This window comes from Cetorhinus maximus, chromosome 10 (assembly GCF_964194155.1).
Source record: "Cetorhinus maximus chromosome 10, sCetMax3.hap1.1, whole genome shotgun sequence".
In the NCBI taxonomy this organism is placed as follows: Eukaryota; Metazoa; Chordata; class Chondrichthyes; order Lamniformes; family Cetorhinidae; genus Cetorhinus; species Cetorhinus maximus.
This window is the reverse complement of record NC_135888.1, coordinates 144,011,568-144,036,475: the sequence shown is the minus strand read 5'-3', so window position 1 is coordinate 144,036,475 and position 24,908 is coordinate 144,011,568. Positions and strand designations below refer to the sequence as shown.

At 46.0% G+C, this 24,908-nt stretch overlaps 1 protein-coding gene across 1 annotated transcript in view; it reads right to left on the bottom strand.

Annotated features, from left to right (window-relative positions):
- Window positions 1-24,908, bottom strand: part of stard15 (StAR-related lipid transfer (START) domain containing 15) — a 142,209-nt gene that overhangs the window by 31,025 nt on the left and 86,276 nt on the right. Inside the window, exons 2-3 of the mRNA XM_078551242.1 lie at window positions 22,622-22,769; window positions 7,281-7,384 (exon numbers count right to left, since the gene is read on the bottom strand). Coding sequence (XP_078407368.1) covers window positions 7,281-7,384; window positions 22,622-22,769 — 252 coding nt within the window. The remainder of the gene's footprint in view (window positions 1-7,280; window positions 7,385-22,621; window positions 22,770-24,908) is intronic.

Sequence of the window (24,908 nt, the reverse complement as noted above, 5' to 3'; positions counted from 1 at the left end):
AGTGACAGGGGCAGCAGACACATGGGAACACCACCACCTGCAAGTCCCCCCCAATCACTCACCAGTCTTGAGTTGGAAATTGTAATAAATTTGGAGTGCAGGACGGGTTTCTTGTAAGTGGGCCGTGACTGGTACAGCTCCAGTGGGATCCTACTGGGGGCATCGTTGTCAGGTGCCCGAACCACCTCAACTGGCCCCTCTCGATTTGGGGGGGCAGCGACTCTACTCCAAGGCTCTCCCGGATTGTCGAACTCCTCACCCTATCCCAGAGAATACGCCCAGCAACCCTGCGGAGAAACCTCATTTCCACTTGTCCCCGCAACCTTATCCTTTCGGTCATTACCCATAGTTCATGACCATAGGTGAGGATGGGGATGTAGATTGACTGGTGAACCGAGAGCTCCCACTTCACCACCACAGCCCGGTAAAGCGCCCGGAGAACTGTAGCCGTCACACCGATCTGCGGGTCAATCTCACTCTCCCCCTGTCATCACTCGTCAACAAGACCCTGAGATACTTGGACTCCTCCACTAAGGAAAGCTGTTCCCCCCTCACCTGGAGAGTGAGCAACCCACTCTTTTCCGGGAGAGAACCATGACCTCAGATTTGGAGGTGCTGATCTGCATCCCAGACGTGTCACACTCAGCAGCGAAACGTTCGAGAGCGCGCTGGAGATCACAGTCGGATGGGGCAAGAAGCACAAACATCATCTGCAAACAGCAGATCCAAACTGGATACTCTCTCATACCTCGACTTGATATCCTGTCCATGAAAACCATAAACATGAACGGAGATAAGACCCACCCTCCACGGAATCCAACACCCACCTTGAACAAATTCACTGTAACACCGAGAATGCGGACACAACTCTCGCTCTGCGAATCGAGAGACCTGATAGTGCGCAGAAAGGGCACCAGCACCTCACATCCCCACACCACCTCCCACAAAATATCCCGAGGAGTGTGGTCATATGCCTTCTCCAGGTCTACAGAACACCGGATTAGCAAATTCCCACAAACCCTCAAATATCGGTGAGAGGCAGAGAGCAGGCCCAGTGTTTCAGGGCCAGGCCGGAATCTGCATTGTTCCTCCTGAATCTGAGGTTTGACTGATGGACAAAGTCTCCTCTCCCACACTCTGGCGTAGGCTTTCCCGGGGAGGCTGAGGAGTGTGATCCCTCGATAGTTGGAACACACCCTCTGGATGGTGACCAGTTTGTCAATCCAGTGGTACTGCCCCTGCCTTCCACACAACATTGAAGAGGGACATTACCCACAACACCCCAACATTGTCCAGCACCTTCAACATCGCCGGAGGAATCTTGTCCACCCCTGCTGCCTTATTGCTACAGAGGTCCTTCTCCATCGGAGCGACCTCAGCAACAGCGATAGATCCGATCTCACTGGAAGGTTCTGGTGCTGCCTCCTGTAATGAGGGTGTGCTCACCGGGTTGGGGAGTTTCTCAAAGTGTTCCTTCCACCTCTCAGCGATCTCCCCAGTTGTGGTCAGTGTCTCCCCACACTTGCTGAGAATAGTTTGGGTGACATCCTGCTGACCCCTGCCAAGGTGACGAATGGATTGCCAGAACAGCTTTGATGTTGTCCGAGAGTCAGTCTCCATGGCCTCTCCAAACTCCTCGCAAACTCGAGCTTTCACTTCATCAGCCATCAGCCCTCCCGGTCTGCCGGCACCTCACAGGTCAATCCGGAGACCCATCCACCAGCATTGCCCAGGAGGCCTCCTTCTTCGAGTTGACAGCCTCATAGACTCATAGACATTTACAGCACAGAAGGAGACCATTCCGCCCATCGTGTCCTCACTGGTCATCAAAGATCTGATGACACTAATCCCATTTTCCAGCGCTTGGCCCATAGCCCTGGAGGCTATGGCAATGTAAGTGAATATCTAAATATTTCTTAAATGTTACGAGAGTTTCTGACTTAACCCCCCTTTCAGGCAGTGAGTTCCAGACTCCCATCAACATCTGGTTGAAGACATTTCTCCTCAACTCCCCTCTTAGCCTTCTACCTCTCACCTTAAATCTATGGCCCCTGGTTATTGACCCCTCTACTAGTGGAAAAAGTGCCTTCCTATCCACCCTATCTATGCCCCTCATAATCTTATACACCTCTATCAGGTCCCTCTCAACCTTCAACAACAACTTTAGCCACTATGACCATCATCAACACACCTTTGACCTTTTATTTATGACATCTTTCGCAAACTCTCCTTTGCCTCCACTGATCACTGGCCCTCTATCCAGCTTCACCTGCTCCACCCACCTCAAACAATAGAAATTTCACCACATTTTTACTTCCCTTTAGCTCTGAAGAAGAGTCATACGGACTCGAAACGTTAACTCTGTCTTTCTCTCCACAGATGCTGTCAGACCTGCTGAGTTTTTCCAGCAATTTTTGCTTTTGTTTCAGATTCCCAGCATCCGCAGTATTTTGCTTTTATGCCCCTCTCAACCTTCGCTGCTCCAAGGAAAACAACCCCAGCCTATCCAATCTTTCCTCATAGCTCAGACCCACCAGACCAGGCAACATCCTGGTAAATCTCCTCTGCACCCTCTCCAGTGAAATCACATCCTTCCTATAATGTGATGACCAGAACTGCACACAGTACTCTAGTTGTGGCCTCACCAGCGTTTTATACAGTTCCAGCATAACCTCCCTGCTCTTGTATTCGATGCCTCGGCTAATAAAGGCAAGTATCCCATATGCCTTCTTAACCATCTTATCTACCTGCCCTGCTACCTTCAGGGATCTGTGGATATGCACACCAAGGTCCCTCTGATCTTTGCTACTTTCCAGGGTCCTACCATCATAGTGTAATCCCTTGCCTTGTTAGCCCTCCCCCAGTGTATTACCTCATACTTTTCCGGGTTGAATTCCATTTGTCTCTGCTCTGCCCACCTGACCAGTCCATTGATATCCTCCTGCAGTTTACAGCTATCCTCCTCACTATTTAACACCCTAACAATTTTCGTGTCATCCACGAACTTCTTGATCATACCCCCTACATTTAAGTCCAAATCATTTATGTACACCACAAACAGCAAGGGCCCCAGCACCGAGCCCTACGGAACCCCATTGGAAACAGACTTCCAGTCACAGAAAGATCCCTCTACCATCACCCTCTGCTTCCTGCCTCTCAGCCAATTTTGGATCCAACATGTCAGTTTGCCTTGGATCCCATGGGCTCTTACTTCCTTGACCAGTCTGCCATGAGGGACCTTATCAAAAGCCTTGCTAAAGTCCATGTAGACCACATCAAATGCATTACCCTCATCAACACTCCTGGTTACCTCCTCAAAAAATATGATCAAATTTGTCTAACATGACCTTCCCTTAACAAATCCATGCTGATTATCCCTGATTAATCTGTGTCTCTCCAAGTGCAGATATATTTGGTCCCTCAGAATTTTTTCTAGTAACTTGCCCACCACCGAGGTTAGACTGACTGGCCTGTAATTTCCTGGTCTATCGCTTCCTCCTTTTTTTAATAATGGGACAATGTTAGCAGTCCTCCAGTCCTCTGGCACCTCATCTGTGGCCAGAAAGGATTTAAAAATTACTGCCAGGGCCCCTGATAACTATTCCCTTGCCTCCCTCAACAGCCTGGGATACATCTCATCCGGGCCTGTGGATTTATCCACTTTTAAGGCTGCTAAACCTGCTAGTACCTCCTCTCTCTCAATGTTAATTTCCTCTAATATTTCACAGTCCTCCACCCTGATGTCTATCCCTGCGTCGTCCTTTTCCATTGTGAAGACCGATGCCAAGTATTCATTGAGGACTGTACCCACGTCTTCCGGGTCCACGCACACACATTACCTCTATGGTCCCTAATTGGCCCGACTCTTTCCCTAGTTATTCTCTTGCTCTTTATATATTTTAAAAAACCCTTTGGGTTTTCCTTTATTCTCCCCACCAATGCTTTCTCACGCACTCTCTTAGCTTTCCTAATTTCCTTTTTAAGTTCCCCCCTGCACTTTTTATACTCCTCTAGGGACTCTGCTGTATTGAGCCCTCGGTATCTGCCATAAGCTTCTCTTTTTTACTTAATCCTAACCTTTATGTCTCTTGACATCCAGGGTTCTCTAGACTTGGTCCCCCCTTTGTCTTTATGGGAACATATTTGCCCTGTATTCTCGCTATTTCCCCCTTGAATGCCTCCCACTGCTCTGACACAGTTTTATCTGTAAGTAGCTGCTCCCAGTCCACTCGGGCCAAATCGTATCTCATCTTAGTAAAATTAGCCTTTCCCCAGTTTAGAACTTTTATTCCCGGGCCAACCTTATACTTTGCCATAACTATTCCAAATCTAACTGATTTATGGTCACTATCTCCAAAATGCCCCTCTACTGATACACCTTCCACCTGTCCGGGCTCATTTCCGAATATTAGGTCTAGAACTGCCCCATCCCTTTTTGGGCTTTCTACGTACTGGCTAAAAAGGTTCTCCTCGATGCAACTTAAGAATTTTGCTCCCTCCCTACCTTGTACACCACAACTATCCCAGTTAATATTTGGGTAGTTAAAATCCCCTATTACTGCCTTAATATTCTACACTTCTCTGAAATTTGATTACATATTTGATCCTCTATCTCTCCCTGACTGTTTGGGGGCCTATAGTACACACCCAACAGTGTGTTTACCCCTTTTGTGTTTTTTACTTCTATCCATTTGGCCTCATTTGATGATCCTTCAAGATATCATCCCTCCTCACTTCTATAACTGATTCCTTGATCAATATTGTGACCCCCCCTCCTCTTCTAACCCCTCTCTATCTCGTCTGAATACCCTATAACCAGGAAAGTTGAGCTGCCAATCCTGTCCTTCTTTTAGCCACACCGCCTTCACCACTAGCGTCCACCAGCAGATCCTAGTGTTGCCGTCATGACAGACACCAATTGCCTTCAAGCCACAGCTTTTCGTGGCTGCCTCAACGATTGGGGTCTTGAACATGGTCCTTTCAGACTCAATGTGCTGGACCTCACCCAGGATATAAGTAACCTTCTGCCAGAGATGGGAGTTGAAATCATTTCGCACAGAAACGTCCGCCAGATATTCCCAGGTGACCCTCACAGCACGTTTAGGCCTCTCATATGCCAAATCCAACTCATCACCAAGTGGTGATCAGTTGACTGCTCCGCTTATCTCTTCACCCGTGTGTCCAGAACATATGGCCTTGGGTCCGATGACACAACTATAAAATCAATCATCGGCCTTTGACCGTAGATGCTCAATTACCGGCTACACTTATGAACATCCTTGTGTTCCAACATGGTGTTCATTATGGAGAATTGATGACTAGCACAGGAATTGAATGACAACTCACCACTCGGGTTCAGATCAGGGAGGCCGTTCTCCCTATCACCCCTCTCCAGGCATCCCCATCGTTCCCCACGTAGGTGTTGAAGTCCCAGTAAGACAACAGAGTCGGTAGGTGGCACCCTATCGAGCACCAATCCCACTACCTCTAAGGAGGCCGAGTTCTCCGAGCTGTTGTTTGGTGCATAAACGCAAACAACAGTCAAAGTTTTCCTCTCTGAGACCTGAAGCCTCATTGAGGCGATGCCCTCGTCCACTGGGACAAGCTCAACTGGGTGGGACTCAGCTGGGGAGTGGTGGGTGTCCCCACATCCACCCAGGGCCTCTCACGGTGGGGGGGCTACTCCAGAGTAGGAGAGAGACCACCCTCGATCGAGAAGTTTGGTTCCAGAGCCAATGCTATGTGTGGAGATGAGACCAACTATAACTAATCGGTACCTCTCCATCTCCTTCACCAGCTCCAGCTCCTTTCCCACCAGTGAGGTGACATTCCACATCCCAAGAGCCAGTTTCCATTGCCAACATTTACTCCGTCTTGATCAGTCCCACTCTCACTCACTGCCACACTAGCATTGATCAGTCCCACTCTCACTCACTGCCACACTAGCACTGATCAGTCCCACTCTCACTCACTGCCACACTAGCACTGATCAGTCCCACTCTCACTCACTGCCACACTAGCACTGATCAGTCCCACTCTCACTCACTGCCACACTAGCACTGATCAGTCCCACTCTCACTCACTGCCACACTAGCACTGATCAGTCCCACTCTCACTCACTGCCACACTAGCACTGATCAGTCCCACTCTCACTCACTGCCACACTAGCATTGATCAGTCCCACTCTCACTCACTGCCACACTAGCATTGATCAGTCCCACTCTCACTCACTGCCACACTAGCATTGATCAGTCCCACTCTCACTCACTGCCACACTAGCACTGATCAGTCCCACTCTCACTCACTGCCACACTAGCATTGATCAGTCCCACTCTCACTCACTGCCACACTAGCACTGATCAGTCCCACTCTCACTCACTGCCACACTAGCATTGATCAGTCCCACTCTCACTCACTGCCACACTAGCATTGATCAGTCCCGCTCTTACTCACTGCCACACTAGCATTGCGCCCGGCCCCCACCCTTTGTCTTGCGAGTGGTGGGTCCACAAGGTGGCCCCACAAAGCCATTTTGGCTGAGCCCGACCGGGTTAGGTGGGTGGCCCGGCCATCAGGTGCTCACAAGTGAACCTCACCCCCAGGCCTGATTCCAGGGGTGGGACCCGATATCCCTGTTCCGGGCGAGATTCCATGTGTTATTTTTAGAACCATCATGGGGGTCTTTGGTGGATCACTCTTTGCCTGGAACCTCACCTTGGACCTCGTAGCCAAGGGAGACCCAACAGGAGTTCTCGCCTCCAGACCACATAGCTCCAAGGTTCACAGGATCACACAAGCCCCCCCACCAACACGACAAGGTAACGATCCTCGGAGGGGCAGAGAATGCAATTTCGAATTAATCTACAGTCTGGGACACAGTCTGGAAGCTTTCGTCAATATATAGAATAGACATTGGACAGTTTCACCATTTCCAATTCATTGAACTAACAGTGAGTAATGTTTAACCAGCTGCTATAAAACCTTCTCCACCTGAAAGGCCTCCACTTGTACCCTGGATTTTATATTTATTGATGTTATATATGATAACAAAAACAGAAAATGCTGGAAAACCTCAGCAGGTCTGGCAGCATCTGTGGAGGGAGAATCAGGGTTAACGTTTCGAGTCTGTTTGACTCTTCTTCAGAAGAGCTCTGTCTCTCTCCACAGATGCTGCCAGACATGCTGAATTTTCTAATGTCATATGTCAGTTCTTTTCAAAAGCAATGAACACACAATCCTTCACCTTGAACAGGAGGACCTCTTCATGTAGTGATACTCACTGGGTGCTTCACTGAGTAATTAATGATCATGTAGTCACTGCCCAGAGGAAGCCAAGATCGCAGGGTAACAAAGTCTCTATTCTTCAATGGACTCGGACATTTCCCTAACAGAGAAAACAAAGGGTACTTTAGTATTAGTTACATAGGAATGGTGCCATGAAAAGTGCTGTGTTTCGAATCATAGAATGGTTATAACACAGAGAAGGCCATTCGGCCCACCATGGCTCTGCTAGCTCTCTGTCATAGCTGCTCACTTAGTGCCCCTCCCCAGCCTTTTCCCCATAGCTCTCCATTTTTCCCTTTTCAGATGATAATCCAATTCCCATTTGAAATCCACAATTGAATCTGTCTCCAGCACCCTCTCAAGTGGAGCTTTCCATAATCTGAACCGCTTGCTACATAAATAAGTTTTTCCTCAAGTCTTTGTTGCTTCTTTTGCCAATCGCCTTAAATTGGCAATTCTCTGGTTTGTGACCCTTCCATCAATGGGATAGTTTCTCCTGAACTACTCCCGACCTACCCTTTGGAATTGAAAGTGTCCTTTCAATCTTAGACATATTTTTGATTGACACGGGAGTAAAGGGTTAGCAAGGAAAGCGACATTCAGCCACAATCAAATCAACCATGATCGTATTGAATGGTGGAGTAGACTCAAGGGGCTGAATGACCTACTCCTGCTTTTTTTTTAACTCATTCATGAGATATGGGCTTCGCTGGCTGGGCCAGCATTTATTGTCCATCCCTAATTGCCCCTTGAGAAGGTGGTGGTGAGCTGCCTTCTCGAACCGCTGCAGTTCATTTGGTGTAGGTACACCCACTGTGCTGTTAGGGAGGGAGTTCTAGGATTTTGACCCAGTGACAGTGAAGGAACGGCGATATATTTCCAAGTCAGGATGGTGTGTGGTTTGGAGGGGAACTTGCAAGTGGTGGTGTTCCCATGTGTCTGCTGCCCTTGTCCTTCTAGATGGTAGTGGTCGTGGTTTTGGAAGTTGCTGTCTGAAGAGCCTTGGTGAATTCCTGTGGTGCATCTTGTAGATGGTACACACAATGCTGCTACTGTGCGTCAGTGGTGGAGGGAGTGAATGTTTGTGGATGGGCTGCCAATCAAGCGGACTGCTTTGTCCTGGATGGTGTCAAGCTTCTTCAGTGTTGCAGGAGCTGCACTCATCCAGGCAAGTGCAGAGTATCCCATTGCACTCCTGACTTGTGTCTTGTAGATGGTGGACAGGCTTTGGGGAGTCAGGGTGAGTTACTCGTTGCAGGATTCCTAGCCTCTGACCTGCTCTTGTAGCCACAGTGTTTATATGGCTAGTCCAGTTCAGTTTCTGGTCAATGGTAACCCCCCAGGATGTTGATAATGGGGAATTCAGTGATGGTAATGCCATTGAACATCAAGGGGCAATGGCTGGGTTCTCCCTTGTTGGAGATGGTCATTGCCTGACACTTGTGTGGCATGAATGTTACTTGCCACTTGTCAGCCCAAGCCTGGATATTGTCCAGGTCTTGCTGCATTTGGACATGAAATGCTTCAGTATCTGAGGAGTCACGAATGGTGCTGAACATTGTGTAATCATCAGCGAACATCCCCACTTCTGACCTTATGATGGAAGGAAGGTCATTGATGAAGCAGCTGAAGATGGTTGGGCCGAGGACACGACTCTGAGGAACTCCTGCAGTGATGTCCTGGAGCTGAGATGACTGACCACCAACAACCACAACCATCATCCTTTGCGCTAGGTATGACTCCAACCAGCGGAGAGTTTTCCCCCTGATTCCCATTGACTCCAATTTTGCTAGGGCTCCTTGATGCCACACTCGGTCAAATACGGCCTTGATGTCAAGGGCAGTCACTCTCACCTCACCTCGGGAGTTCAGCTCTTTTGTCCATGTTTGAACCAAGGCTGTAATGAGGTCAGGAACTGAGTGGCCCTGGCAGAACCCAAACTGGGCATCAGTGAGCAAGTTATTGCTAAGCAAGTGCTGCTTGATAGCACTGTTGATGACCCCTTCCATTACTTTACTGATGATGGAGAGTAGACTGATGGGGCGGTAATTGGCTGGGTTGGATTTGTCCTGCTGTGTACCGGACATATCTGGGCAATTTTCCACATAGCCGGGTAGATGCCAGTGTTGTAGCTGTACTGGAACAGCTTGGCTAGGGGCGCGGCAAGTTCTGGAGCACAAATCTTCAGTACTATTGCTGGAATGTTGTCAGGGCCCATAGCCTTTGCAGTATCCAGTGCCTTCAGCCGTTTCTTGATATTAAGTGGAGTGAATTGAATTGGCTGAAGACTGGCACCTGTGATGCTGGGGACCTCTGGAGGAGGCCAAGATGGATCATCCACTCGGCACTTCTGGCCGAAGATTGTTGCGAATGCTTCAGCCTCACCTTTTGCACTGATGTGCTGGGCTCCTCCTTCTTTGGGGATGAGGATATTTGTGGAGCCTCCTTCTCCAGTGAGTTGTTTAATTGTCCACCACCATTCATGACTGGATGTGGCAGGACTGTAGAGCTTAGATCTGATCTGTTGGTTGTGGAATGCTTAGCTCTGTCTATCACTTGCTGTTTATGGTGTTTGGTACGCAAGTAGTCCTGTGTTTTAACTTCACCAGGTTGACACCTCATTTTTAGGTAAGCCTGGTGCTGCTCCTGACATGTCCTCCTGCACTCTTCATTGAACCAGGGTTCATCCCCAGACTTGAGGGTAATGGTCGAGCGGGGGATATGCCGGGCCATGAGGTTACAGATTGTGTTTGAGTACAATTCTGCTGCTCTGATGGCCCACAGCGCCTCATGGATGCCCAGTCTAGAGTTTTTAGATCTTTTGAAATCTATCCCATTTAGCATGGTGGCAGTGCCACACAACATGGTGGAGGGTATCCTGAATACTGTCATGGACAGATGCATCTGTGGCAGACAGGTCGGTGAGGATGAGGTTAAGTATGTTTTTCCCTTTTGTTGGTTCCCTCATCACCTGCCGCAGACCCAGTCTAGCAGCTATGTCCTTTAGGAATCGACCAGCTCGGTCAGTAGTGGTGTTACCGAGCCACTCTTGGTGATGGACATTGAAGTCCCCCAACCAGAGTACATTCTGTGCCCTTGCCACCCTCAGTGCTTCCTCCAAGTGATGCTCAACATGGAGGAGCATTGATTCATCAGCTGAGGGAGGGCGGTATGTGGTAATCAGCAGGAGGTTTCCTTGCCCATGTTTGACCTGATGCCATGAGACTTCATGGGGTCCAGAGTTGACATTGAGGACTCCCAGGGCAACTCCCTCCTGACTGTATAACACTGTGCCACCACCTCTGCTGGGCCTGTCCTGCCGGTAGGACAGGACATACACAGGGATGGTGATGGTGATGTCTGGGACATTATCTGTAAGGTATGATTCTGTGAGGATGACTATGTCAGGCTGTTGCTTGACTAGTCTGTGAGACAGCTCTCCCAATTTTGGCACCAGCCCCCAGATGTCAGTAAGGAGGGCTTTGCAGGGTCAACAAGGCTGCAATTGCCCTTGTCGTTGTTGTATTCTCTTCTCCAAAGAAAACAGTCTCAGCAACTCCAATCTATCTATATAACTGAAGTCTCTCATACCTGGAACCAACACTCTACTGCCTTCACATCCTTCCTAAAGTGTCACATCCAGAACTGGACATAATGCTCCAGTTGAGACTGAACCCGTGTTTTATACAGGTTCACCATAACTTCTTGTGAAGAGCAGAGAGACCTGGGTGTATACGTACATAAATCATTAAAGGCAGCAGGACAGGTAGAGAGAGCTGTTTCTAAAGCATACAGTATTTTCGGCTTCATTAATAGGGGCAGAGAGTACAAAAGCAGGGAGGTTATGATGAACTTACATAAGACACTCTTTAGACCTCAGCTGGAGTGTTGTGTACAGTTCTGTTGCCACACTATAGGAAGGATGGGAATGCATTGGGGAGAGAGCAGAAGAGGTTTACGAGGATGGTTCCAGAGACGAGACACTTCAGTTATGAGGAAAGATTGGAGAAGTTGGGACTGTTTTCCTTGGAGAGGAGAAGGCTAAGAGGAGACTTGATAGAAGTTTTCAAAATCATGAGGGGTCTGGACAGAGTAAATAGGGAGAAACTGTTCCCTCTCGTAAATGGATCGAGAACCAGAGGGCACAGTTTTAAAGTGTTTTCCAAAGGAAGCAAATGCGAGATGAGAAAAAACATTTTCACACAGTGAGTAGTTAGGGTTTGGAATGCACTGACTGGAAGTGGTGGAGGAAGGTTCAATCAAGGCATTTAAGAGGGGATTGGATGATTATTTAAAGAGAAACAATGTGCAGGGTTACAGGGAAAAGGCAAGAGATTGGCACTAAGTTAAAATGTTCAGAGAGCTGGTGCAGAAACAATGGGCTGAATGGTCTCCTTCTACACTGTAACAATTCTGTGACTCTGTGACTCTGTACTCTCTGCCTCTAATGCCCAGAATGTCGTATGCTCTATTCATCACTCTCTCAATCTGCCCTGCCACCTTCAGTAACTTATGTAGATATATACCCCCCACCCGCCAGCCCCAGCCAACTCCCTCTGCTCCTGTACCCCCTTTAGAATTGTACCCATGAGTTATTGCCTCTCCTCGTTATTCCCACCATAATGTATCACTTCACATTTATCAACATTAAACATAGCTTGTAGATTGATCCTGTAGCTTGGTGAATAATTGACACTCAAGCTAGGTGGTTTAGTATTTGGAAAGTATCTTTATTAGATTTTATTTTATGAGAGGTGATGGTGTGGTGGTAGTGCTGCTGCATTGGTGTTCCACAGACCCAGGGTAATGCTCTGGGAACCCGGGTTCAAATCCTACCAGGGTAGATGGTAGAATTTGATTACAATAATTAATAGAAATGGCCAAGCAAGCCAGTTTAAGGGCAATTAGGGATGGGTAATAAATGCTGGCCTAGCCAGTGATGCCCACATCCCATGAATGAATAAAAAAAGAATTTGGAAGGGGGGAGCTAATCAAGGTCTTCAAAATTATGAAAGAGTTTGAGTGAACATAGATGTTTTCATAGGAGTAGGCCATTTGAGCCTAGTCCATCATTCAATATGATCATCACAGTATCTTTACAGCGCAGGATGAGGCCATTCAGCCCATCGAGTCTGCACTGGCTTTCTGAAAGAGCATTCCACCCTGTCTCACTCCCCTGCCTTATCCCTGTAACCTTGCACATTCTCCCTTTTCAGGTCATGGCTGATCCTCTATCTCAACACCGTACTCCCGCTCTCTCCCCATACCCCTTGATGCCTTTAGAGTCCAGAAATCTATCTGTTTCCTTATTAAATATATTCAGTGACCCGGCCTCCACAGCCTCTGTGGTAGAGAATTCCACAGGTTCACCACCCTCTGAGTGAAGAAGTTTCTCCTCATCTCAGTCCTAAATGGTCTACCCCGTATCCTGAGACTGTGACCCCTTGTTCTAGACCCCCAGCCAGAGGAAACATCATCCCTGCATCCAGTCTGTCCATCCCTGTCAGAACTTTATATGTTTCAATGAGATCTCCTCTCATTCTTCTAAACTCCAGTGAATAAAGACCTAGTCGGCCCAATCTCTCCTCATACGACAATCCTGCCATCCCAGGAATCAGTCTGGTGAACCTTTCACTTTCACTCCATAACTACAGGTCATAAATACAAAATAGTCACCAATAAATCCAAAAGAAATTTAGGAGAGATTTCTTTACCCAGGGGGTGATGAGAATGTGGAACTTGCTGCTACTGGGAGTGACTGAGATTAGTAACAGATACATTGAAGAGGGAGTTTGATATGTAAATCCAATGGTAAGAAAGGTGGTCCAACATTAGCATCCTACCCAAAGCACATCACTCAACGCCAGCTCCGCTGGGATAGGCTCACCAACTGTCCCAGAATGGCTGGGGATCCCCTGGAATCGGCATTGATCTCCTGGTGGCTACTGAGAGCAATCCGAGAAATTTTGAGACGTTATTTTAAGCATTTAAACAAATGATACTGATGCAGGTCACATATACATACTCACTCAAAAACATGGTTACCTGTTTTTACCCACTGAGCAGGTGAGGCTCTGATGTACGGTTGTGGAGAAGAGTACAGGTGAGTGATGGAATAGTGACCATCATGTCTCTGGCTGTTATTTTGTTTGGTGGGAGGTTCATGGGGCAGTCTGTGAGGTGAGTGTAATGTGAGCGAGTGGGGAGATCGGTGCGTCTGCAGGAAGCAGATGTGGAGTGTGAGGCCATGGCTCTGGGGATGGACAGCGCGCAGCCAATGTTACAATGCGGAACCTGCTAACATAATCATCAGAGCAGAGCAGGTCAGGGTTACTGAAGACCAGAGAGCGGAACCCAAGTCAGCTGCCTTTCAGTACCTGGAGTGTGTGTGTCTGTAAGTGTGTGTGTGTGTGTGTGTGTGTGTATGTGTGTGTGTATGTGTATGTGTGTGTGTGTGTATGTGTGTGTGTCTGTATGTGTGTGTATGTACATATGTGTTCATGTATGTGTGAGTTTTTTATTCATTTATGGGATGTGCGCATCACTGGCTAGGCCAACATTTATTGCCCATCCCTAATTGCCCTTGAGTTCTAGGATTTTGACCCAGTGACAGTGAAGGAACAGTGATATATTTCCAAGTCAGGATGGTGAGTGGCTTGGAGGGGAACTTCCAGGTGGTGGTGTTCCCATCTATCTGCTGCCCTTGTCCTTCTGGATGGTAGTGGGTTTGGAAGATGCTGTCTAAGGAGCCTTGGTGAATTCCTGCAGTGCATTTTGTAGATGGTACACACTGCTGCTACTGTGCATCGATGGTGGGGGGAGTGAATGTTTGTGGATGTGGTGCCAATCAAGTGGGCTGCTTTGTCCTGGACGGTGTCCAGTTTCTTGAGTGTTGTGGGAGCTGCACTCATCCAGGCAAGTGGGGAGTATTCCATCACATTCCTGACTTCTGCCTTGTAGATGGTGGACAGGCTTTGGGGAGTCAGGAGGTGAGTTACTCATCACACAATTCCAAGCCTCTGACCTGCTCTTGTAGCCACAGTATTTATATGGCTAGTCCAGTTCAGTTTCTGGTCAATGATGTTGATAGTGGGGGATTCAGCGATGGTAATGCTATTGAATGTCAAATGGTTAGATTCTCTCTTGTTGGAGATGGTCATTGCCTGGTACTTGTGTGGCGTGAATGTTACTTGCCACTTGTCAGCCCAAGGCTGGATATTGTCCAGGTCTTGCTGCATTTGGACATGGACTGCTTCAGTATCTAAGGAGTCGCGGATGGTGCTGAACATTGTGCAATCATCAGCGAACATCCCCACTTCTGACCTAATGATGGAAGGAAAGTCATTGATGAAGCAGCTGAAGATGGTTGTGTGTGTGTGTCTGTCTGTGTGTGTGTGTGTGTGTGTGTCTGTCTGTCTGTGTGTGTGTCGGTGTGTGTGTGTCTGTGTGTGTGTGTGTGTGTGTGTGTCTGTCTGTGTGTGTGTGTCGGTGTGTGTGTCTGTCTGTGTGTGTGTGTCGGTGTGTGTGTCTGTCTGTCTGTGTTTGTCTGTGTTTGTCTGTCTGTGTGTGTGCTCAAGGGATTGTCCTTCAGGAGCCCCCATGTGTGTAAGGGGGAGGTGGTGGGGGCAAGCGGAGAGACAGGGGTCTGAGCCCGGGTCGGGTTGGGTGGGGGGAAGGTGGGAGGGGTGAGGATTCAGCAGTAGCTGCTTTGAAGGGCCGCAGACTGACTGTGGTTCCAGTGGGTGCCCGGGTACAGCCGTCTGATTAAAATAAAAATAACCAAGCAGTAGGGTGTTTGTCAATGCTGGGAATGCTGGAGGGATGGGGTGGAAAGTCTGTGTAGAAATGTCAGGCGTCAGTGGGCACTATGGGGCCTGAGGTACATTGTGATCCCCCAAAATCACATTTTACTTTCATATTTGTAAGTTTCCTTTGTGATTTTGTTGTTTATTTTACAGTCCTCTTTTTAGGGGTCATTTCTTTAATTTGTAAATTTGACCTGTGTGTTGATTTATTAATTGCTTCTTTTGTTTTATTTGGTCGATTCAGAAAAGTACACATGTCAGACGAGGAATAGGTTCAGGCAGACTGTAGTCACCCGCTGACTGACAGACTGTAGTCACCCGCTGACTGACAGACTGTAGTCACACGCTGACTGACAGACTTTAGTCACCCGCTGACGGACAGACTGTAGTCACCCGCTGACGGACAGACTGTAGTCACCCGCTGACGGACAGACTGTAGTCACCCGCTGACTGACAGACTGTAGTCACCCGCTGACTGACAGACTGTAGTCACCCGCTGACTGACAGACTGTAGTCACCCGCTGACGGACAGACTGTAGTCACCCGCTGACTGACAGACTGTAGTCACCCGCTGACTGACAGACTGTAGTCACCCGCTGACTGACAGACTGTAGTCACACGCTGCCCACTCTCACTGCCCAGGGTCACATGGCAGTATCCTGGGCTTTGGGCTTTGTCCCCCTGATGGGCTCCCCAGCTCACACTAGCTCACATCAGCTTACACCAGCTCACACCAGCTCACACCAACTCACACCAGCTCACACCAGCTCACATCAGCTCACACCAGCTCACACCAGCTCACACCATGCCACCGGGATTCTGGGACGTCACTTGTGCAGACATCTCCAGCCAGAGCGACAATTTCAAGAGTTTGATGATGCCACAAACCTGCTGTCAGTAATTCCTGAAGCTACCACTAGAACCATCACAGGCGCCAATGGTTAATCCAATGGTAAACCCCAGCTGAAGGAGGGAGGGCACATGTTGTTTGTAAGCCTGACATCCGACTCCCGAAGCAGCTGTTCTACCCAGGACTTGCTCACGGCCGGAGACTCCCAGGAGGACAGTGGAAACGTTCGAGGGGTGTCCTCAAAATATCCCTGAGAAGATGAAACCTCCCACCGACTCCTGGAGTCTCTGGTTTGTGACCAACTCAAATGGAGATGCTTCATTCAGGAAGGCACCAATCACATCAAGAGACAGCGTCGGGAATGGAATTGAGGCGTGGGAGAGATTGCACAAACCTCCAAACAAATCTGCTGTAGCACATGTTCCTGGTCACAGCCAAATTGATCAGATCCCAGTTTGAACCACTAAAAAGGTATGAAGATGGACAGAAGGAACTCAGCATATCTCTAGCCGAGATGAAGAATCAATTAGCCAAGAAAGCACAACAATACTTAATTCTCCAGGAAACAACAACAAATATAAAAAAGAAATGGAAGAGCTGAAGAATCAGCTACGTGAAAGCCAAGAAGTTTTAAAACTAGAGACCTCTGTGTTTTCAAAGGAGCCGACAGATAAGTAAATGCTGGAAGACTCAACCACCGAGTTCACTCAAATTGAGCTCATACCTGAGCCCAGTCTGGCCAATAGGGAAGTTGAAGAGGAAGCTGAGATTAAAGTCAGCGTTGCCAAGAAGAAAACCAATCAAAAGGAGACACGTAGGAAAAGAAAGCGAAATTACCAACAAGGCCCTGAAAATGTTTTTTTATACAACAGGAAGCTGATCATTTTATGTTGAATTCAGTCTTGCCCAACATCCTGATTTGGAGAACCTGACAGTTGTCCTTCACATTGTTAAACTTGGAGGGGAGGGGCAGCAGGAGTGCAGCCAATTGGGCCTGAAAGAGGGTGAAAACATTCCCATTGGAGTCTACATCACACATGGAAGGAACTCCCCTTGCTTTGGAAGTACCTGTAGGACCCTTTGAATCTAGAAACTAGGAGCAGGAGGAGGCCATTCGGCCCTTCGAGCCTGCTCCGCCATTCAATATGATCATGGCTGATCCTCTATCTCAACGCCATACTCCCGCTCTTCCCCCATATCCCTTGATGCCTTTAGAGTCTAGAAATCTATCTATTTCCTTCTTAAATATATTCAGTGATTTGGCCCCCACAGCCTCTGTGGTAGAGAATTCCACAGGTTCACCACCCTCTGAGTGAAGAGGTTTCTCCTCATCTCAGTCTTAATGGTCTACCCCGTATCCTGGAGACTGTGACCCCTTGTTCTAGACCCCTCACCAGAGGAAACATCATCCCTGCATCCAGTCTGTCAGATTTTTACATGTTTCAATTAGATTACCTCTCATTTTTTAAACTCCAGTGAATACATGCCTAGTCAGCCCCATCTCTCCTCATGTGACAATCCTGCCATACCAGGAATCAGACTGGTGAACATTCACTGCACTCCCTCTATGGCAAGTATTTCCTTTCTTAAGTAAGGAGACCAAAACTGCACACAATACTCCAGGTGTGGGGTCTCACCAAGGCCCTGTACAGCTGCAGTAAGACATCCTTGCTCCTGTACTCAAGTCCTCTCACAATGAAGGCCAACATACCATTTGCCTTCTTAACTGCTTGCTGCACATGCATGCTTGCTTTCAGTGACTGGTGTACAAGGACACCCAGGTCCCTTTGTACATCAACATTTCCCAATCTATCACCATTTAAATAATACTCTGACATTCTGTTTTTCCTATCAAAGTGGATAACTTCACACTTATCCATGTTATACTGCATCTGCCATGTATTTGCCCACTCAACCTATCTAAATCGCCTTGAAGCCTCTTAACATTCTCCCCACCACTCACATTCCCACCTAATTTTGTGTCATCAGCAAACTTGGAAATATTACATTTGGTTCCCTCATCCAAATCATTGATATATATTGTGTATAGCTGGGGCCCAAGCACTGATCCCTGTGGAACCCTACTAGTCACTGCCTGCCATTCTGAAAAAGACCCATTTATTCCTACTCTCTGTTTCCTGTCTGCTAAGCAATTCTCAATCCATATCAATATATTACCCCAATCCCATGTGCTTTAAATTTACACACTAAACTCTTATGTGGGACTTTATCAAAATCTTTCTGAAAATCCAATTTCACCACATTCACTGGTTCTCCCTTATCTATTCTGCTAGTTACATCCTCAAAAAACTCCAGTAGGTTTGTCTTTCCTTTCATAAATCCATGCTGACTTTGCCTAACCCTGTTGATGTTTTCTAAGTGTCCTGTTATCACATCCTTTATAATAAACTCTAGCATTTTCCCTTCTACTGATGTTAGGCTAACCGGTCTGTAATTCCCTGTTTTCTCCCTCCCTCCTTTTCTAAAAAGTAGGGTGACATTTTCCACCCTCCAATCTGCCGGGACTGTTCCAGGATCTACAGAATTTTGGAAGATGACAACCAACACACCCACTATTTCCACGGCCGCCTCCTTTAGTGCCCTGGACGTAGATTATCAGGCCCTGGGGGTTTATTGGCTTTCAGTCCCATTAATTTCTGCAGCACTATTGTTTTAGTAAAACTACTTTCCTTTAATTCCTCCTTCTCACTAGACCCTTGGTTCCCTAGTATTTCTGGGAAGTTATTTGTGTCTCCCTCTGTGAAGACAGAACTAAAGTAGTTGTTTAATTGCTCTGCCATTTCCTTGTTCTCTATTATAAATTCACCTGTTTTGGACTGTAAGGGACCTACATTTATCTTCACTAATCTTTTTCTTTTCTTTTTACATGCTTAGAAACATAGAAACATAGAAACTAGGAGCAGGAGTAGGCCATTCGGCCCTTCGAGCCTGCTCCGCCATTCAATATGATGATGGCTGATCATCCAACTCAATAGCCTGGTCCCGCTTTCTCCCCATACCCTCTGATCCCTTTTGCTCCAAGAGCTATATCTAACTCCTTCTTGAAAGCATACAATATTTTGGTCTCAACTACTTTCTGTGGTAATGAATTCCACAGGCTCACCACTCTCTGGGTGAAGAAATTCCTCCTCATCTCAGTCCTAAATGGCCTACCCCATATCCTCAGACTGTGACCCCTGGTTCTGGACTCTCCCGCCATTGGGAACATCCTTCCTGCATCTACCCTGTCTAGTCCTGCTAGAATTTTATAGGTTTCTATGAGATCCCCCCTCATTCTTCTGAACTCCAGCGAATATAATCCTAATCGACTGACTCTCTCCTCATATGCCAGTCCTGCCATCCCAGGAATCAGTCGGGTAAACCTTTGCTGCACTCCCTCAATAGCAAGAACATCCTTCCTCAGATAAGGAGACCAAAACTGCACACAATATTCCAGGTGTAGTCTCACCAAGGCCCTGTACAATTGCAGCAAGACATCACTGTTCCTGTACTCGAATCCTCTGGCTATGAAGGCCAACATGCCATTTGCCTTCTTTACCACCTGCTGCACCTGCATGCTTACCTTCAGCGACTGGTGTACAAGGACACCCAGGTTTCGCTGCACATTCCCCTCTCTCAATTTATAGCCATTCTGATAATAATCTGCCTTCCTGTTTTTGCTACCAAAATGGATACTTATAGAAGGTTTTACAGTCTGCTTTTATCCTTGCAAGTTTACTCTCGTACTCTATTTTTCCCCTCTTAATCAATCTCTTGGTTTTCCTTTGCTTAATTCTAAACTGCTCCCAATCCTCAGACTTGCTTTTTTTTCTAGCAACTTTATATGATTCCTCTTTGGATCTAATACTATCCTTAATTTATTTTGTTAGCCATGGTTGAGCCACTTTTCCTGTTATTTTTTTGTGCCAGAAAGGAATGTATAAATTTTGCAATGCATACATTCGTTTTTTAAATATTAACTATTGTCTATCCATCGTCATGCCTTTTAATGAAGTTTCCCAATCGACCTTTAGCCAACTCGCACTTTATACCTTCATAGTTTCCTTTGTTTAGATTTAGTACTCTAGTTTCGGATTAACCTACTTCACTTTCCATCCTAATGAAGAATTCTATCATGTTATGGTCACTCTTTCCTAAAGGGCCCCACAGAAGATTATTAATTAACCTCCTCTCACTGTACAATACCAAATCTAGGATAGCCTATTCCCTAGTCGGTTCTTTGACATACTGGTCTAAAAAACCATCTCGTACACACTCCATGAATTCATCCACCACACTATTATTGCTAAATTGGTTTGTAAAGTCTTTATGTAGATTAAAGTCATCCATGATTACTGTAGCACCCTTGTTACATGCACCTTTAATTTCCTGTTTAATGCCGTCCCCTACTTTATCCCCACTGTTTGGAGGCCTATAGACAACTCCCACTAATGGGAGTTATCTGCCCCTGTTACATCTTAGCTCCACCCAGACTGATTCTACAACTAGATTTTCTGAGCCAATATCCTCTCTCACCATTGCACTGATTTCCTCCTTAACTAAATCTGCCATGCCACCTCCTTTTCCTTTTTGCCTGTCCTTCCTGAATATTGAGTACTTTTGGACATTCAGTTCCCAGTTTTGGTCACCCTGTAGCCATGTCTCTGTAATTGAAATCATATTGGACCCCTTTACATCTATTTGTGTTGTTAATTTGTCTACCTTATTGTGAATGCCCTGTGCATTCAGATACATTGTCTTTAGGCTTCTCTTTTTAACATTTTTACTCATATTTTTGGACTATGGCCTTAGTTGCCGCCAGCCCCCGTTCCCTCTGCCTTTCACTTTTGCTTTTTACTTTTCTGTCTTTCATTTCTATCTCTGTTGATCTGGAGATGCTGAAGTGAAAGGGAGCTGAGTTTTATCAGACTGGGTTCATTTGCTGTGACGTTGACCAACAATATGAAGAATATCACTTTATAGAAACCCCAGATCTACAGGATATGAAGGGGACAGACCTTTAAATTAAGAAAAAAAACTTGCATAGATGTAACGGCTGACATGACCTCTGAATGCCCCAAAGAATTTAGAAGCCAGTTACTTTCTTTTTGAAGTTTAGTTACTGTTGTAATTGTTGTAATATTGTTTTAAGAATGATGTCCCTTTAAGAAGCTCAACATGCACATGAGCCACATAGCTGGGTGTCATCATGTAACCAGGGGCCACGGTCTCTCTGTGCACTGTAGTAACCTAGACAACAGGATCGTCTAGAGATTGCTCCACTGCTTGTAAATAAACCCACCAGAGATCCTCAAGCAAACAAAATGCACCTACTTAATTTGTGTTACATATACATAGCTCTAGGATATCACTCCAATCATGTAGGAAATGCTGCAGCCAAGATGTGCACAGTAAGCTCCCACAATCCCAGCAGTGATTATGCCAAGGTAATCCATCTTGGTGATTCTGATTAAGTGATAAATATTGGCCAGGACACTGGGTACAACTGCCTAGGTGTTCTTCTGAATAATACCACAGTACCTTTTACATCCAGTTGGGAGAGCAGGCACAGAACACCTCATTTAAGAATACAGCATCTCTGACAGTGCAGCACACCCTCAAGTGTCAGCCTGTATTTTTGTTCTCAATTCCTGGAATGGGACTTGAGCCTACAGCCTTCTGACTCGGAGGTGAGAGAGCTATCCAATGAGCCTAGGGTGACGTAACTGCCAAAATTTCGATTTTCAGGCTCGATTGCCAAGGTTTGGGGCCAAATCTGTTTTGGACATTTCCTATCCTACAAAATTTGACAGGGTAGGAAATAATTTTACCATTTGTAAATCCTGTGCCCAGTTAACAGGACACTGGATCGTTTCTGCTGGTCAGGGAATCTAAAACATGAGGGCACATTCTCAGGATAAGGGGCCAATCATTTAGGACTGAGAAGAGGTGAAAATACTTCACTCAAATGGCTGTGAATCTTTGTAACTCTCTACCCCAGAGGGTTGAGGATGTTCCATTGTTGACAACATCTAAGGCTGGAATAGACAGGTTTTTCCTCTCTCACGGGATTAAGGGATATGGGGAGCAGGTAGGAGAATGGAGTTGAAGCCCAAGATCAGCCATGGTTGTATTGAATGGCGGAGCAAGCTCAATGGGCCCTGTGGTCTACACCTGCGCCTATTTCTTGTGAAACTATTTCAAATTTCTTGTGGAACTTGAAATCTGTGACACACAATGCCCGTTCAACATTATCCAAGAAATTGGTTGGCTGAAGATCATTCTGATTTCTCACTCATGTTACCTCTGGGTCTAACCTCCTACTTCTTCAATTATTTGATGTGAAGAAGTTATCAGCTGAACCAACCCTTTATTTAGGGGGAAGTATTACTGGCTACCAACTGCTCCCTAAAGCCCTTCTCCTCCACCATGGATAATGCTCTCTCTCTTTGTGCCTCTCCTAACAATCTATCTTCTATGTTCACACACGTACACACTCTGTCTTAGTCTCTCGATGACTCTGTATTCAGAGTCAGCATCTCAGCTGTTTCAGTTCAACAATTTGCCTTTGCACAATTTCATAAGAATTATGTTTCATAGTGAAACAATCTGATCCTGGGGGATATGTAGTGGAATAATAGCCCACATCACAGTAAAACATCTGCTGTTGGGGGTTACTTACAGGAATAATAGCCCACATCTGCATTCACTGTCAGTCGACCAATATCGTAGGTCTCAATCATATTGGTGTCCCATTTTTTTCTGTAGTGTGTGTCATGGAGAACATCATACAGGGTCGCAGCTGAAACATCCTTGCAGTTAATTCTCATCTGGAACAAGAAACACTGGCAGTTTGGAAACTTGCAGAGCAGGTTTCTAAGATTAAAGATGAGGAACAATCTAATGATGGTACCAAGGTTATGATGGAGCTTTTGATAAAGAGAGTCGTGCCCATACTCATTGAAGCATAATTCTGAAAGACACTAGACAAATCTCTTCCAGTTTTATAACTATTATAGAATATTGGTATTCTGGAAACTGGAGAGTGTGAAGCATGTACAAAGTGTAACTATTATTAATGCCTCCCATTATCATTATTGTTCAATAATTACATAACTTGAGACTTTCTTGAAGATTCTGAGGTCACGATGGGAACTGAAAAACGTGAAGCAAATTTTTACAAATTCACAGAACTAAACTCCAATGAGCTATGATCCAAAGTTGGCTTGCTGCATTTCTCAAGATTTTGCCATCAGAACTAATTGATCAAATAAGATAGTTACTGCAATATCAAATAGAAATTCTATCACAACTTTGATTTTTTAAAATTCTTTTATGGATGTGGGTGTCACTAGCAAGGCCAGCATCTGTTGCCCGTTCCTAACTGCCCTTGAACTGAGTGGCTTGCTCGGCCATTGCAGAGGGCAGCTAGGAGTTATCCACATTGCTATGGATTTGGAGTCAGATGTAGGCCGGATCAGGTAAGCATTCCTCACTCTAAAAGACATTAGTCAACCAGATAGAAATTTACAACAATCAATGATAGTTTCATGACACGATTACTGAAACTAACTTTCTATTCCAGATTTTTTATTGATTAATTGAATTTATTCATTAATTGAACTTAAATTCCACCAGTTGGCATGGTAGAATTTGAACCTGCCCACAGGGCATTAGCCTGGGCCTTGGGATTACTAACCCTGTAACATTACAACTTCACCACTGTCTCCCATTTAAGCAAAGATATTTAGTCTAAAGTGATTCATTTAAAAATGCCTCTAAAAATAAGATTATCGTAATTCTCTCTAAACTTAACCCCAACAGAAAGATTATTCATTTGAGATTCACTTTCAGATTTATCTCCATTATATTGTCCATTAAAAATTGCTTGAGTTGGTGACTCTAGAGTAGATAAACTGGGTTTATCTGCATGTTCCTGTCATTAATAAACAAATGATGGTCAGACCTCATTATGCATGGGTGAACTATTTTATATAATGAATTGTGCTGTTGATATGCAGCCAGCAATTAACCTTTGAAACATAAGATGAAACAACCATTATAAAACAACATTGATGCTGAATTAAATAATTAGAGATTGTCAGTGGATACATCATGTTGATCAGGTTGAGAATGGGGCATTAAGTAAAATCCAGTGTAACTACAAAAGTCTTCTTCAATAAATAAATAATGTTGGCATGGAAACAATGGAAGCCACCATGTAGTGAAGGAGCTAGGGTTCCATCTGGCTATTCCACTTGGCTTTTGATCTCAGCTATACTACTGCGGGATTGGGCAAGCAGGGGGAGGGCCATCACTGGGCTACGAGCACACATATCCTAGCACTCTGCTGTAAAGTGGCAATCATATCAGTTCAGGTGTGTACTGACTGCTGTTCAGTTACCCATTGGAGGTATGTGGAGCAGCTCTGTCTCTATCAGCAGAGTCAGGAAAAGGAGAATGAGCAGCAAGTAATCAATGAACCAAATATGAGTTCAATTTCCAGGATTGAGTCATCGATAAAAGTTCCCATCACCACTGTGTTCATTAACATATCTTGGCTCCCAGTCTAGCAATGTCTTGCATTTAATTTTCTCATTATTATGTTCAAATATTTTCATCCTTTCCATCATTAGGTCAGGAGTGGGGATGTTCACTGATGATTGCACAATGTTCTGCACCATTTGCAACTCCTCAGATACTGAAGCAGTCCATGTCCAAATGCAGCAAGATCTGGACAATATCCAGGCTTGGTCTGACAAGTGGCAAGTAACATTCGCGCCACACAAGTGTCAGGCAATGACCATCTCCCACAAGAGAGAATCTAACCATCTCCCCTTAACATTCAATGGCATTACCATCACTGAATCCCCCACTATCAACATCCTGGGGGGTTACCATTGACCAGAAACTGAACTGGACCAGACATATAAATACTGTGGCTACAAGAGCAGGAATCGTGTGGTGAA